Source organism: Leiobunum rupestre, chromosome 3 (genome assembly GCF_980474605.1).
Source record: "Leiobunum rupestre chromosome 3, qqLeiRupe1.1.hap1, whole genome shotgun sequence".
In the NCBI taxonomy this organism is placed as follows: domain Eukaryota; kingdom Metazoa; phylum Arthropoda; class Arachnida; order Opiliones; family Sclerosomatidae; genus Leiobunum; species Leiobunum rupestre.
The window spans coordinates 15,226,795-15,243,988 of record NC_143386.1 but is presented as its reverse complement, the minus strand read 5'-3'; the positions used below and the strand labels follow the sequence as shown (position 1 = coordinate 15,243,988).

At 34.1% G+C, this 17,194-nt stretch overlaps 1 protein-coding gene across 2 annotated transcripts; it reads left to right on the top strand.

The window, feature by feature from the left end:
* Window positions 1-1,165: 1,165 nt before the first annotated feature.
* Window positions 1,166-11,252, top strand: LOC149949670 (carbonyl reductase [NADPH] 2-like). 2 transcript variants are annotated; one of them, XM_090169263.1, is made up of 7 exons: window positions 1,166-1,227; window positions 2,276-2,373; window positions 7,226-7,380; window positions 7,723-7,765; window positions 8,397-8,561; window positions 10,975-11,090; window positions 11,182-11,252. In XM_090169263.1, exons 1-6 carry the CDS (start codon window positions 1,176-1,178, stop codon window positions 11,050-11,052), a joined length of 591 nt encoding a protein of 196 aa, XP_090025389.1. In that variant the 5' UTR covers window positions 1,166-1,175; the 3' UTR covers window positions 11,053-11,090; window positions 11,182-11,252. The 2 variants fall into 2 exon arrangements, with proteins under 2 accessions (XP_090025389.1, XP_090025390.1); XM_090169264.1 differs by lacking the exons at window positions 10,975-11,090; window positions 11,182-11,252 and adding an exon at window positions 8,656-8,698.
* Window positions 11,253-17,194: the final 5,942 nt, after the last annotated feature.

Here is a 17,194-nt window from a genome sequence, read left to right as displayed (position 1 = left end):
GTCTTTGAATTCTAAGACATTTGATATATGGGGCTTTACGAATACTTAATATTAACTGTCAATAAAAATGGTCAAGAGTTCGGGTGAAAATGTAATGGTAAAAGTAAATAACACTCAAAAATGTAAGTATGCGGGGAAAAGTGAACCTGAAGGGTTACAAAGCGTACTTAACAAAAGCTGCATGATAATAGGATTTCCCTTAAACTGAGTTAAAAAAGTTATATTTAAAAAATCTTATTTATTTTCGGAGAAGTAAAATATATTAATAATATTTTCCTTTGAGACCCCTCTGAAACTGTCCCGGAGGGCGGGTTGATAAGTTAGCATTTTCTATTTGCAACAAGAGGAGACGGGTTTCAGCTCAGTTTATGGCACTGCGTGAAAACTCTGCGCGTATCCTTCTGCATTTTAGTTTGCTATTGCCCCCCTCACTAGTTCAAGGGAACTTCATCCGAGTTCTTCGGTGTCCTCTTTTGAAAAATGTTTGTTTTAGTTAAAAGTAGGTGAAGGGTGCTGTTGGATCATGTGGTTTGTCAATCTCTTCCTCCGCATTATAACCACCTGAATAATAGGCATTAAAAGTCACTTGATAAGAGCCTAGCTAATTAGTAGTTTTCAATTAATACACTTAAAATATTTAATAAATTAAAAGCAATGAGGAAAAAAAGCCGCTGGTTCCATGACCGAGCTAGAGGTCGTCTAAGCAGACGTGGATTTTTATTTTCAGTCTTTTGGCTACCAAAAGTAAAATACTTTGGAAAATAATGTATATGACCGAAATAGTGTCTTAGAACTGGTATTCCAGGACCGTTTCCAAATTCAATTCCCAGTTCAGCAATTCTATAAGTACGCAAAGTCATTAAACGTTTAAAAGTATTGGGTGTAAACCAAATTCCGTTGTGTAAGAAGTTATTGTCATAATTTCAATTCTCACTTTTTGCTTCGTTAGTTTGAGAAAATCTAGTTTTAACTGTAAAACAAAAACATTTTATTTTCCTAAAAATTGATGTAGTTGTCGACTACGCCAACGAATATTATAGAAGTATATCAGTCGCAATTGTTTGCAAGTCAGGGTCAGAATGTAACGGTGTTCCTCCAACATATTGTTGACGGCTGTAAACGCATATATCATTCGACAATCGGTTCATGCACACGCTCTCTCAAATTGTAAAAAGATGAAGTTTAATTTCTCTGGAAAACGAGTAGTGGTAACTGGTGCTACTAGAGGTAAGCCGTACTTAAGAATTCATATTTTAATTTTTAATGTCGAATTTAAAATGTAATTTCTCTTTTGTAAAACCGTGCTCACATCAAACGCGATTAATAGATTATTAGTAGTTATGAAAAGAAACTGTACATAAAATCTGGTCGGCCAAAGGTCGTATTTGGATAGTATTGGTGCAAAAGGTTTTTATAATTTATATGGCACTAACCTTTCAAGCCTTGTGATCTTAACGCCGTTTAAGGTCAAAACATTTGTTTATGGCATTTTCTGATATTTTTTCATACTTTCATCGGTTTCATTAAATAGACTTATAAATAAAACCAATAAAACATATTTATTAAAAGGAGTTACATAGAAAGGCGGGCAAAATCTTTGAAAAATATATGTTACTGATTCGTTTTAACCAACTTTATTCAAGCAAATGTGTTTTGGTGTTCCTCACAGCTCTTTGAACATTGCTAAGCAATTGCAATACAGCGCGAAGATGCTGGAAAGCTTACCTCAATGTCTAAAAATATCAACACTATAGACGCAATTACACAATTTGTATTGTGCCAGTTGTTGTTGTTGTTTCATCACGTAACAATAGTTAATTGGTGTTTTAAGCGTTGAAAACTTGAGTCTTCCATATGAAATATTCTGAAATATACCATAATATTTAATAAAACGTGCCCACTCATTCAGAGATATACATTGATATTTCTAAATACCCTCCCAAACGTAACGTGGTTATAGATTTTAATGTTATCTCCATAAATGAAGGATATATTTTTTTAAATTTTCAATGAGGAAGATTTTTACATTGGCGATTATGAATATGGAGTTTTAAAAAAAATAACTATGCTAAAGATGGCGCTACACAACACTATGGAGCTTAACAGCTTCTGTCAAATAAGTAATAAATATATGCCACCGAGCGTGCCTCGCACGACTTAATAAAATAGAAGCGTAAAAGATCCATAGTGCTGCGTACAACCATCTTCATCAAAGTTGAAGTAAAAATCTTTCTCATTCAAATTAACTGAATAGACTGCGTCTAATTTTGATCAGGTATCGGACGAGAAACTGCCAGGCTACTGCATAAGCTGGGAGCCCATGTCATAGCAGTTTGCAACAACCAGCAATTTTTGGACGAACTGCTTGCTGAGGTAGGAAAACGTTTATATATCATTTCATATATCCTAACTTTTCTTCGATCTTTTATAATTTTTAAGAGTCATTTCTAGAATAACCTCACATTTGTATTTTTGGTGAATTACACACTAAATCATTAGAATGAGAAAAAATTTCGAAAAGGTATAGGGTACCCAGTTAACTAATGGAAGTTCTTGCTAATTTGTACAGTTTTAAATGTTTTTCTTAGTCGAAGGTCTATTTAATCAATCCCGTTTTTAATTTATCCTCGAAGAATTATTCCGAGAATCTCGTATAGTTTGCAATTTCAATTTTAATTTTTGTTAGTAGTGATCATTTCTGAACTACGTTTTAACATTGGAATTTCGCAGCAATTGATACTGCTCCATCTAGCTCGTTCGGAAACATTGAATTTCGTACCAATTAATTCAAGCGCCATCCAGCTCGTTCGAAAACCTTTGAATTTTGTACCAATTAATTCAAACGCCATCTAGCTCGTTCGAAAACCTTTGAATTTTGTACCAATTAATTCAAGCGCCATCTATCTAGTTCGCGTTCGCTACTTTTTTTCCAAAACCAGGTAACTTAAAAAATTAGTTTTTTGGTAAAATTTATCTTGGGTCTTGCAACCTCGTAATAATTCATCGTCGCGTATCGTATTGGTTTGGATAACGAGTACGGTCTAGAATATATTCCTAGCCCTTGCTTAAAGATATTAATTCAGCAAGGCGGGGAAGAGGGCCTTTCGTGGGGTGAATCAAATCAGAGAGAGGGTTACATAGAGGAACAAGTGGGCCCGGCAGTCCCAAATAATAGTTTCACAAGAGCCAAGCTTTATGAACACAACAAATAGTAGTATAAACTGATTAAAGTATGTAGGATAATTATTCCGTTTCCACACCACCTCCGTGAGGTAGGAATCTAGGCCATTTTTATCTAGCGAAGGAGGTGTCCCCCGTAGCGGGCCGTAGGCATTATCCTCCTTAACCGGTAACGGAAACACGAAGAAATAAAATAAACGGTCGAGAAAAACTGCTCGAAATATTTTTGTGGGAAATATGGGAACTGCTCGAAATATTTTTGTGGGAAATATTGGGGTGACAATTTCAAAAATTACCCAGAGTGGTTGGGCTAAAGGGATACAAAACAAACAGCCGCGGAGACACCACGTTTAAAGATGCACTTACGAAAACAAATGCTGCCACTCTCCTCCCTTCACACCTGGGGGCTCTGGGGAGGTGATAGTTCCCAAATTCCACAGAATGGCTGGGCTCCAAAGAGTGGCCAACAATAGAAAGGAGAGCTCGGTGGGAGAGCCACCATATCTTACCCTCCCACACCCGAATGGAAGCGAGAGGCATGCGCTGTTGCGGAAACCGTCAGAGACGGAAACGCCAAAAGATCGCCGAATCCAGATTGCTAGGTTGTTGGTTGTTGAACGCGCGTGAATTTTAAGGACGAAAATCTGGTATAACTATAGGAGAATATGGCTAGCTTTCTACGGCCTTTCCCTCTCTGGTTTAAAACGCGAGCGTAGGAGGATTCTACCGTGGCGTAAGAGAGAGACGTTATTGCGGACGGTGATAATCCTACCGTGGCGTTCAAAAACGGCGTGTTTGCGAACGGCAGCGGCGGGGACTGTAGCGGCTACGGGAGTTTTACTCTAGCCCAGCGGTTCCCAGTTTATTTTTGCTATGGAACCCTAAATTATGCAACTAATACTGCCGGAACCCCAACTCATTTTTTTACTTATCTTAGAAGACTGTGGCCACGTACAAAGATGGCCGCACTGCGAATTCTCGGAACCCCTGTGACCCTTCCACGGAACCCCAGGGTTCCGCGGAACACCTTTTGGGAACCGCTGCTCTAGCCTATACTAGGCTCGTGTAAAACTAAGAAGGGAAGAGGAGAGATTCGATTTCAGAATGGAAACCCTTTGTCTCTAATCAATCACTCACAAAATCCTTTATTTAAAACTTTAAGTTATGAACTAAATAAATAGATCTCTAATTATCCTGATGGATAGGCCACCAAAACTATATTTACTTGCTTTAATCAAACTTCTATGAGCGGGGTATTTAAAGGAAAGGTTCAGGTTGTTTTTATTTTATGCTTAAAACATTTTACGTGTTTTAAAAATACCAAAAATGCTAATAAATAAAAAAATAATAATTTCAAATTTACCTAATTTAATTTTTAATCATTGAAAGTGCTAGCAGCCATGTTTTTGTATTTCATGCTTCTCCGCATAACACGGAGGCACAGCGACCGCATTGGTTCTAAAACTAACCAATAGTAGACTGTGTCTAGATCACGTGATACATTTTTTATTTCAAACTTCGGTGTCTTCGAGTTAGGCCTAGGTGGCAAAGTAATCAAAATGCCAGTGACCACATTCACAGCTGTTCCTCACTTCGTCGATATTTAAAATATTTTCTAACTCGATTACATTTGGTCTTCCTTGAATTTCCGCTTCATTTTTTATTCTTTTTAGTTCCCCCTCATTAAAAACAGGGTCCAAATCATACGAACTTAAGTTTCTTGCCATAAATAGACTACTTAAGGTTCTACAATAATTGAAGAAGGTAAAAACCACTAAAATACTTTAATGCAAGGCTGTCTATTGGTTATTATGTGAGAGCACGTGCAGGGGGCCGTGGTGAGAGAGACTACTACATAGTATTTTTTTTCCGTCGATGGTCAGAGCCAATCAGATGTTTGTGCCTTCGGGCTCTGCCGTGAAGCATATTTCAGGTATATGGCTGCCAATAAATTGTACTAAAATGCTAATTATTTTAATTCCATAATTAATTATGGTTTTTAAATTCTTGTTTTTTTTATTTTAAAAGCATCTTGGATCTTTTAAATAAAAATAAAAATAGTAGCTGGAACTTTCCTTTAAACATAACTTTAAATTTAACTTTTGGGCCATAGATTTAATAAATAGGATCAGTCCTGGTATTCTTAAATTCGGGCATCTTGAGCTTGAAAAAAGTGGGGACAAAACAATATATACACTGAAACTAAAAAAAAATATAAATTATCTGGTGACACTCAAACTTGTAAAACAAAACAAATACTAACTTCAAATGATTTTATCGATGGCAAAAAACTAACGAAAATGGTAATGCTAACGTTGTAAACATACGAAGCGGAATGAGCTCTCAATCTCAAGGGGATCTGACTTTATCCTTTTCTCGAACCATAGCGAATGCTTTAACATTTTTTGTAAGAATTATTCCTTTCGTTTTACTGGCTATTTCATATTATGACCCTGGGTACTCTATAATGGGGGATGGGCGTTAACGGAAAATTTCTACTCATCAAATGATTCTCTTCGTGGCTGCTCTTGGGCTTGAGGGATTCCGGACTACGCAAGACACACGCACACGCGTTTTCTTGGAGGGTTTCGACGGGGGCTTCTTGTTTCGCAATGGCAGTTCCAAACGGCCTATTCGTCCCGTTTTACGGTGCGGATTACGGTAATTAACGAGCTGGATTACGGTATGGATGTCCGGATGAAGATGACGAACTTTTTACAAGCTGGCGTAGCTACTTCGGATTTCGGTCTAAAACATCTGGTTAGGCGAGGGAATTGGTCTCTTACATCTGGTTTTCTTCGCTCGGAATTGCGAGTTAATTGGTGATCATCAGGCCGCTTGAGGATGGAAAAACATTTGCTCTTGCTGGATTCACGGCCGTTTGGATTATGCTCTTCTGGTCGAAATGTCCTGGATAGATGTCATCTAGGTAGTTAGATATAGTTGTTTCGTTCAAGACTTGGCGCGATGTATTCATCGAGCAGTTCTTCCACATGCGGAGAACTTTACTATTTTCCTTGATTTTTCAGCCTTCTAAAATGCTAAAAGGGAATAATGGAATTTAAGAGGGAAAACGGCATTTCGCGGGGGGGGGAATGAGGGAAAAGTGTTCTTGCACGGGAAGAAAAGAATTTGTCAGCTTATCTAATAACATTGCCTGTTCTAGTCTACTCTAATTGTATATTAATCCAGGGATATGTTATATTTTGAATTGCGTTAGATGGTAATGAGTCAAAAAAGCAATAAAAGGGATTTTTCGTTATAGAAATTATCGGAAGAGGGAAATTTTAGATATCAAATGTGAAAGCCATGTCACCGAGGATTAACGAGTATATGAGCGCAACTTCATCGCACAGTTTTTTATATTTATTCCGACATGGTCTCTCTCTTGTTAACTGGTAGTCGGTCGGAGGACCGTGAACATGAAAATGGTTTATTAGGATCACTGTGAGCAGAGGGAAGTTTGCTGGTTTTTTGTTTTGTCTAGCGCACACCGAGGGTAAGTTTTCGAAATATATGCGGTTGGGAAGGTAGAGGAATGTCTTGCACACTGGTCTTGTGACAGAGAGGGATTTAATTTTACCCTTGCCTAAGAACACTGTTTAATTAATTAACTTAATTTAATATTTTATAACGTGGGTACACCAATTTATATGATTTTTATAAACTTTATTTTGTAGTGTGGCATGTATGTTTTTAGTTAACGTGTATTTAATTATATTAAACAATTGTGTAATAGTTTTTATTATTTAGACCTTTGTATTCTTAGACATGTGGTTTATTAAATATTGGTCAAGAGTGCGGGGGGATATATGATATCAAAATAAATAACATCGAAATAAAAAAATTCAAGTATGCGGAGGAAGGTTAACCAAAAAGTATTTATAGGTTTGGATGTTTTGGAATTATTTCACCTTCAACTAAGGTGTGCAGAAATCAATTAAACTCTTAGTCAAATTTTCATTAACCATAGCTTACATTTACACAACCTCTCCAAACTTCTACATTACCTTGAAGTACTTATATGTAACATTTTTTTCCTTAGCTACCAGGTATTAATCTGCTGCATGTTGATTTGGGTAATTGGGAATTAGGAAAGGCTGCTCTGGCGACTGTCGGACCTATTGACCTATTAGTGAATAATGTTGGAACTTGCCTCTCTGAATCTATACTGGATGTTACCGAAAAGAACTTTAACATGTAAGAGAATGTCAATTAGCATTTTATTCCATGATCATACGAAGGTAGATAATGAGAATGAAAAGTGCAGTTTAAGTTTAGTTCGTCTTCTCTGTCGAAAATGGTATCAACCGTGTTTGGGCCTAACCATTTCTTTTCTACCTATGTTTATCAATGAACACATCGTAAATCAGATTCGAATTTGGAGGGTGGGCTTTTCACATCATTTGTTTTCGGAAGTGAGAAGATGTACCTAAGACACGTGATGGAAAGGGCGGAGCTAACTAATATTTGTCCCTATTTTTTAAAAGATTGTGTTATCTTTTCAAAATAGTTTTGTTAATACTTTTTATTTACATGTAGTCTCACTGATGTAAACCTAAAGTCCACATTTTTTGTTTCGCAAGTAAGTAACAAATTTTATTTATTACTGTCGGACCTAACACTATTACAGTTTCCAGAGGAGGAATATCTTAAGCCAAGTTCACACTTACCCGTAAAATCGCTTAATTTAGAGTACTATTTTTTCAAAACCAGCGTTATAAATCGCCTTGTCTTAGTTCGGGAAGCAGAATGGCCAAATAACTTGTATTTTACAAATAACAATAACGTGACTATTTTTTAAATTAAGTCAAATGTAATGTATAACAAACATAATTTAATATTTGTTTTAGAATGAATTTTCGTTATTTCAAAATTCTGGTCAGAATTTTAAATGGCGTTAAGCCTTGGCTATAGCCGAACCAAGATGAAGTGATTCTGCAAATGTCGCTTCGATCTTAGATTATAACCGATTTTGTCATCGAGTGTGACCGGGGCTTAATTGGGCGCTTAGACCCCAAAAATTCCTCATCTTAAAAAAAAAATTTCTATCAAGGCCCTCAAGTGAGCATAATCCACCAGAGTCAGTTTCAAAATTGTGTCTTAGGTTATATTCACACTTGGCACAATATTCAATAGAAATCTTCTTACTTTCGGGAATATTATCAAGAAATATTTTATAGAAGTTGGACGATGTACATTTATCTTTTCTATAGGTTGCTGCTCAATCAATGATTGATCGTGGCACAGGTGGCGCTATTGTCAACGTGTCCAGCATCTGCGCTTTGGCCCCAATGAAAACCGTCTCGGTGTACTCCACCTTAAAAGCCGGCACTTCTAACTTAACCAAATCTATGGCTCATGATTGGGCGAAGCATAAGGTAAAGGCGATTTATAACAATCTTTAAGATTCACGGTGAAAAGATAAATAAAAAGTTAAAAATTAACAGTGAAACTACCCCGTTAAAATTGCAGCACTTTCCTGTTTTCGGGATAGCAGCATGATGTAAAATAAACTGCAATGATTTTAATCGATATTTTCGGATTTTAAAGGAGTCAGATGAATATTGTTTTTACAAATGACTTACCTGTTTTAACAGATTTTGAACTATTCTTCCCACTGTTTGTATAGCGTTACTTAATGTTTTATAAACAGTTACTTGCGTAATTTTTAAATAATGATTACACAATTCGAAAAGCATTAAAAGCGATATTTTAAAAGGTTTATTGACGGACTTTCGACAGTTTATCTACGCTTAATGTACAGTTACTGGCTGTTTTTCAAACAATCCACTGACAGAATTTGAACCATTATGCCCAATGTTTATATTGCGTTAGTTAAAGTAATGTTTTAGTGATGATTACACATATCGCGAAGCGCTAAAAGGCAGTTTTTTAAACGGTTTATTGATGGACTGTCAGCCGCTGTTGGAGGCTGTTTTATAACAAGTTTGGGTCTCTGTATCCTTTCGCCTGACCTAAAATATGGTTTACCAGGTCTACATCGATGCCTTGGCTACGACCTTGCTGTATTATGATTGCGGGTCAGTTTTATAAACAGTCCCTTGACGGAATTTGTATCATTAAAAACGACTCAAATGTTTCCATGGGTTAGTTTCCTTCTTTCACAATATCAACCGAAATAAACTATAATTTAAAAATCTTTCGTTATTAAACGTCAAACTCTCTATTTGTTTCCCCGTTGTTAATATACGCTAAAACTGCAGTTTTTTTAAAGTTAATTCACTAATAAAGCTGTTTATGAAAGCGAAAGTTGGATATTATTTAAACTGTCCGTTAATTAAATATATACGTTTATTACGCTATTCACGAAGCCGAAATTGCTACATGTGTTTGTCTCAAAATAGCGGGAAAAGTCCAGAAGAAAACGTATGGGCTAATGAAAATACCAAAATATAATTTCAATGAGTACAGGAAAAAGATTAACTTTTCATTACGCCAAATGTTTTATTAACAAATCTAGGGCTTTCCTTAAAGCCTGTTAAAAACGAATAATAAAATGCTTGGTGAAATATAACCAACTTTAAAAGTTTTTTTAATCTTCGTCACCCTCAACAACTCTGTAAAGGAAAAAATTGTCAACAAATGGGAACTTGTTAAGAAAAACAGGCGAGGTATTTGAAATCTCACGTCACGTTGAACCAGTCATAGTTTGCTGTTTTAATTAATAATGACAGGACTTTCAGATTTGTTGGTTGAGGCTTTCTAAAGCCATTATTTTGAGTTGGATTTTTTTGCTGCGTATCTTAATTTTGAAAGATCATAATAAATAACTCGTATTAAAGTGAATGTTACACGAAACCGTTAATACTGAACCAAGAGTGATTTAACATAGTTTTGACTTGAAATTATTTATTAAAATGAATGAAAACTGTTTTTAAAGTTGTTCCATCCCCAGTGACATAAAAATGGTTAAAAAGATACTGAAACCAAGCTTTACCTCTGTAGAAATTCAGAAGTGCATAAGCACTCTTCTGGGTAATCGATGTTTGCCATATAATATGAAGAAATTAGAGAACTCAGTGCTTTAATCAAATCCACGCCATTTATGTGATAACAAGCCAATCTAAAGTCAACATTAATAAATTTGCATTCGAAAGGTTACCTTAAAAAGATATTAAAATATTTAAAAGTTGCTTCCCACAATTGATCAAAATCTAAACATTATCCACGATTAAAGTCTCCGTAATCGGTCAAGGCTTAGTCAAATGATTCCCCGGTAATGACTTTTACTTCGTGAAGCGGAATGGCGCTTGGAAAATTTTATACCAACTGTCGTTTACATTCCTTTAAAACGGTGACCGAGGGTTCCACATTTTGATGTATAAATCACGGAAAACAGCTACTCGACGTGAACGCCACAGAGGTAATGCGTAGTGGAGAAGCTTATATATATATATATATATATAGACAATCGATATGTTCGTTTTCACAAAACTGTAAAATGTTGATTTTTACGAGAAACTGCAGCTAACTTTTATTTAAACAATAAAATGTACAAGAGTGTGCAACTTGACAATCCACGTGCTTCTTCATAAATTCAAGGTTTGCTTTACTATATATTTCCCTACAACAGATCGCACAAGTTCAATTTTCTTTGCTTAAAAGATATTTCTCACACGCGCGTAAAGGACTAGTTTTTAAAACATGTCTCTCAAACAATTGTTAGTATTTAGTTTGTATAATAGTTCTCTGGATTAATAATTGAGCAACGTCTTGGTTAAAAATTTAATTGATAATTAACTCTGAATTTGTTTGGAATTTTATTGATAGATTCGAGTGAATGCAGTCGCTCCTGGAGTCGGGATCGTCGGGATTCGGGATCGTCGGGATTCGGGATTTAAGGGGTGAAATGGGGGTAAAATCGTCGAAAAGTCAATGTATTTAAGGTATTTCTCGCGACGATTTGTTTTTTTCGTATATCAACATATTATGTTCAGGCCAACTTGTTTATTTATCTACGCTTATCTCAAATTTCAGGAGTACACTTATATGGTACTTGAACGTATATCTTATCACGTTTTATCGTACGGAATAAGTTGAAATGATGTAAAAAGTGATAACCTAGACGGCGCGTGCGCGGATTTCCTAGGGGCGCGGATTACCCGGGAGGCGCGGTTAATTTGAATTTAAGAGTGTTTTGACGTCATGGAATATTTGTTGTTAAAGTAAAATGGAAATATTTTTAAACTTCATTTTAATATCGTACGTAATAAGATGAAATGATGTAAAAAGTGATAACCTAGGAACTAGATAGCACGCGTGCGCGGATTACCCGGGAGGCACGGTTAATTTGAATTTAAAACATGGAGTGTTTTGACGTCATGGAATATTCGTTGTTAAAGTGACGTAGAATGGAAATACTTTTAAACTTCATTTTATTATGTCGAGTGATTCAATACTTAAAAGAGATAAACTGTTATATAAGACGCGTGTGGCATTGGGTAGTGGGGGTTTTTCCGGGAACTTTCCCGCATACGAGTGCGTTTATGACGTATATTTCCGTATAAGGGCGTTTTCCGCGTAGTTTTTCCGCGAATGAGCACGTTTTTCGACACCGGCGCGTTTTCTAGTAGTTTTCTGCATTTGGGATCTTGTTTCTTGGTATGTTGATGAAAACTCAGAAAAATTTGAGATATACTGATAAAATATTACTCTGATTGACGGGAATTCTCGTCACTGCTTATCGAATGTATAACACCTTTTAAGGAAAATAAATTTTTGAGACAAGGCTGCCATCTATAGAAGCGTTTTACAGTTCATTGAAAAATCTAATTTTTTTAAATCATCATATCGTTCGTAATTGCCTTTCTATCTCTTCAATTTTAAAAGTATATCCTAATTAATTCTATATTTTTAACATTAACAAGTCTCCAAATTATACCAACTTTTGACCAATTTTCTCCAATTGTACTAATTTTTAACAGAATTTCCTAAATTATTCTAATTTTTTACCATAAGCCAACTTAATTTCAAAACTATTGTATATTTATGAAAATTGAGTTTTGTACGTATTTGGAATCGTTTCATTTTTATCCCTAAAATGGGTGATTTGTAGGAAATTTATATTATTTTTATTGGCTTTACGATATTTCAAGTTAATTTATAAAATTTTTAAATGAGTTTAATTAAATTATTAATTAAGTTTCGTTCGTATATTGAATCGGTATTTATTTATAATATTTTTTTCACCTAGATTAATTTTTTTTATCCCCCACACTCTCGATCCAGCTCCCTACTATACGTGTCCATTTATAAAATCAAAATTGAACCGTCATGAATAATCCATATAAACGTAAAAGACGCGGGCGTCTTGAAGTCCAAGTTTCGTTTCCACTGAAATAGAAACAACAAGAGGAAAAGGTCTTTCTGGTGACCTAACTTTTAACATTGCTGGACGTTTTATATTTATTGTGTTCTGTTACTTATAGTCATATGGATTTCCATTCATTCTAGGAAGTTAGTGAAATAGTGGAAGAGTATAATAGGACGTGGTTAGATATGCAAGAAATAAAAGAGCATTTGGACGAAATGGAAAAGCATTTAAAAAAGTGGGAATTGAAGTTAGAAGAAGCTTGTCAAAGGGAAATTGTACTGAGAAATAAAGTTAAAGATATAAAAACAAATACAATTGGATTGAAAATATTGCAAGATAGTTGGAAGGGAGCAGAGAAGTAAAGGGATAATATTGTATGTCATTGATTGGCTTAAGACCTGTTATATAAAATATAAAATAAAATATGAAATAAAATATGAAATAAAATAAAATATAAAATAAAATGAAATAAAATGAAATAAAATAAAAAATATAAAAATATTAAAATATTAAAATTACTAATTTTTAACAGAATTTCCTAAATTATTATAATTTTTGCCATAAGCCAACTTAATTTTAAAACTATTGTCTATTTACGAAAATTGAGTTTTTTAGATATTTTGAATAGTTTCATTTTTATCCCTAGTTAAAAGTTATTATAATTGGGGATATTTTGTTAAAAGTTAGTATAATTTGTGAGATTCTTTTAAAAAAAACTGCATAGTTTTGGTTATTTTCAAACAAAAATAGGAAATTAAAGCCTGCTTTTTGATTTTGGATACCTCGGAGCTTAATAACAACGCTAATCACTTGCATCTTGTAAAAAACAGTAACCTGAGATTAGAATTAAAATTTGCCAAACCGTTACCGGAGCCGATTTCCATTCTAATTTACGCTGAGTTTCTTTAAGTATTTTTTCAATCCTTATACCTATATTTACATATTGGAATTGTTACAAAAGGTTCTTTTAAACGTAACTTAGTACATTAATTTATTTTGGAAGTTCAAAACGTATTAAGAGCCCTTCAAAGTACTATAAAAGGATTTCATTTACAAACTAAATTAATATTTTCTTCAAACTTTCAATTCGTTATAATTTGAATTTAAATGAAAACATCATGGATTATAGGTGCGTAATCTACTATTATACCGAACGGATTAAAAAACACTTAAAGTAAGTGGTTTTACTGATAAACTCTAAAGGAATTTAACTTTAAAGGGTATCTTAGATTATTGTTTTTAATTTTATTCAAGTTCAAAACGTATAAAGAGTCCTTCAAAGTACTATAAAAGGATTTCATTTACAAACTAAATTAATATTTTCTTCAAACTTTCAATTCGTTATAATTTGAATTTAAATGAAAACATCATGGATTATAGGTGCGTAATCTACTATTAGACCGAACGGATTTAAAAATACTTAAAGTAAGTAGTTTTACTGATAAACTCTAAAATAATTTAACTTTAAAGGGTATCTTAGATTATTGTTTTTAATTTTATTCAAGTTCAAAACGTATAAAGAGTCCTTCAAAGTACTTTAAAAGGATTTTATTTACGTACTAAATCCATATTTTTTTCAAACTTAGAAGTTAGTTTGTAAGAAATACTTACTAATAATTGAAAAATGGACTTTAGAGTGGATAAGATTTGTAAATATCATTTTAAACTAATAATTTTTACGCTTTATTTAAGTCAAGCAATTACATTTTTAAATATGAAAGAAGTTAAACAATATATCAAGGTATTACACTCAGGTAAAAAAAAATTAGTTGCATTATGTTTTTATATTTCTTTCTTAATTACAGTGATGCTTAAAGTTTACATTTATAGATTTTTGAAAGTAGAATTTTCTTATCAGGGAGATAAAGACATTGACATAATCAAAGATAATAAAAACTTTCAGGGGAGCCCACCGCGCTCCGCTCAGACCCACCCGCGGTAACTTTTATCTCCGCGCCGCACCCTAGGGTAATCCGCGGTTGGGTCTGAGCGGAGCGCGGTGGGCTACCCTGAAAGTTTTTATTATCTTTGATTATGTCAATGTGTTTATCTCCCTGATAAGAAAATTCTACTTTCAAAAATCTATAAATGTAAACTTTAATCGTGTCCATTGTTTAAATCACAATTGAACCGTCATATTACTATAAACCATATAAACGTAGAAACCGAACGTTTACGCGTCATAGTGGAAGAGAGTATAGAACTTGAAAGATAAAGTGAAACACGCGAACTAGTTTAAACAGTCTCTCAGTTCGAAACTAAATCTAGAATAATTGACATCGTGAATCAGTACCATTAGAACTTTTTGTAATGTTGTATACCATTGACTAGCTTAAGTCCTGTAAAAATTGTGCGATTTAATATTAAAATAAAAATAATATAAATAAATATCAATATTGAAATATTTATAGAAATAAAAGGTAGAAAATAAAAGGTAGAAAATAGAAGATATCTTATTTTTTAAAACATTTCTTAATTTCTTTATTGACTTAAAATATTTACAATATTTTACAAATTTTGATTCGGTTTAACGTCGTAATTTGTATATGAGTTAGTGTACAATTCCTCGTCGGGTAAAATATTCTGTCCATAGCCTTTGGAGATAATTTCTGCACAAATTTACAATATTTATAATTTTTCCAAAGGTACGAAACTATGATTAAGAGATAAGTAAGTTGTATATAAAACAGTTCAGAATAGAAAATTAAAATAAATAATAATGTTTTTAATATCTGTTTAATAAATAATATTTATAGTAATTAAAGGTGGCAGATGTTTTCGCAAACAACCAGTGTACTTTTTATAAAATATTATAAACAATTTAAGCAGCGTGCCTATATTATTCTGTCTGCGTATCTAATTTTTTTTTAATTTAATTTCCATCTGTATGCATTTGGATAAAGCATACCTTCGTTTATCGGAGCGAAGATCGTGTGGTACAGCTTAAATTGGCTTTAATTACCCTGAAATGATATGATTACGATTATTCGTTCTACAGCTGAACAGAAAATGAAATTTTCAGATTTCTTTTGAACCTCCATCCGTAAATGCTACAAGAAAACCTCGTCCTTCACCATAAGAAAGAAAAATGGGGAATAGGATTTAGTTTTGGTTATCGTTTTGTTTATACTGTAATATCAACAATACTAAGATGACTTTTCGATGAAGGATTAGTTTTGCAGAACTTTTTATATTATCGCGTTTTGATCCTTATTACCGTATGGATTTCAACACAATTGAAGAATATAAAACACAATGCAAATAATTGAATTCTTTTAACTGATAATACTGATTTGAAAACCTTGATGTAATTTTATTTATAAGCTGTGGGTTTTTATGCTATATAATTTCAAATGCAGGTATTGTTTAAAGTGCAAATGCAAGAGAGAAGGATTTCCCCTGGGGGATTGAGATAATGAATCTGATATCTTATCACAATCCCCCAAAGGTAATCGCAAGATTTTCTCTCTCTCTCTCTCTCTGCTTTCCCCCTTTCATCCCCCAATCCCCCAATGAGAATCGCAAGATTTTCTCTCTGCTTCCCTCCGAGTTATCACAATCCCCCAGCAGTAACAACAAGATTTTCTCTCTCACTGCTTTCCCCCAATCCCCCAATGGTAATCGCAAGATTTTCTCTCTGCTTCCCTCCGAGTTATCACAATCCCCCAACGGTAACAGCAAGATTTTCTCTCTCTGCTTCCTCTCCCCATTCGCCGAAATATAATCGCCAAGATTTTTCCTCGTGCAGATTTCTGGAGGATGGAATTTACCCCTCTCTACTCTTAACCCCTCCCCCGTTAACCATAATTTCTAATCTCTAGGCAATAAAAACAACCATAATTGTTATCTCTCATACTATCGCTCCCAATCGCTAGAAATTGGCTTTTTCCCCATTCGCTATAAATCGCAGCAGTTTGCCAGAATTAGTTTTATCTCTCCGAAATAATTTATGTACCCAAAATTGGACCGCCAGTTTATTATTCTTTTTAGGGGAATCTCTATGGGAGTTTAACATTACAATAAAGCTAAAAGGTTCAGTTTGGGGTACATTTGGTCCGAAATGGGGTACATAGGGCCGAAAATGGTGACTTTGGTCGTTTTTGGGGTACATTTGGTCCATTTTGGCCCATTTTTGGGTACATCAGAATTGCAGTTGGAAAAACGAAGAGCCGTAATTTTTTCCACCCATCCCTAAACTCCTTAAATTTATTGCTATAATTTATTTATCGCTATAATTCCGAAACTCTATAATTTCTTTATCGCTTCCGAACCCCTTAATTTCTAATCTATAGGCAATAAGGACAAGTTATTTAAATTTAATTTTTTATTTTAGAACTTTTGTTTACAAGATTACGACTAATCCGATATTATATATAATCCGTTTAAATCGTAATTTATCTTTATAATTGTAATTAATTCGATATTTAAAGGGTTGAAACGAACTACCTTCTGCAACTTGTATAAATAATTTAATTAAAAGTTCTAACTCACGTATTTGTAGTGTCTAACAGCAGTATCGTCTGACGTACGAGGGACAGTCACAAACGTCGTCTTCTTCTTCAGGTTCAGGTGAGATGTATTTGTCAGCGATAGTAGTTGCTTTTGGGGTAGGTAGAATGTCCCATACTTGCGAATTTTTTTTTTCCGTTGGTAAATTATCCCTCGACGGACAGTGAG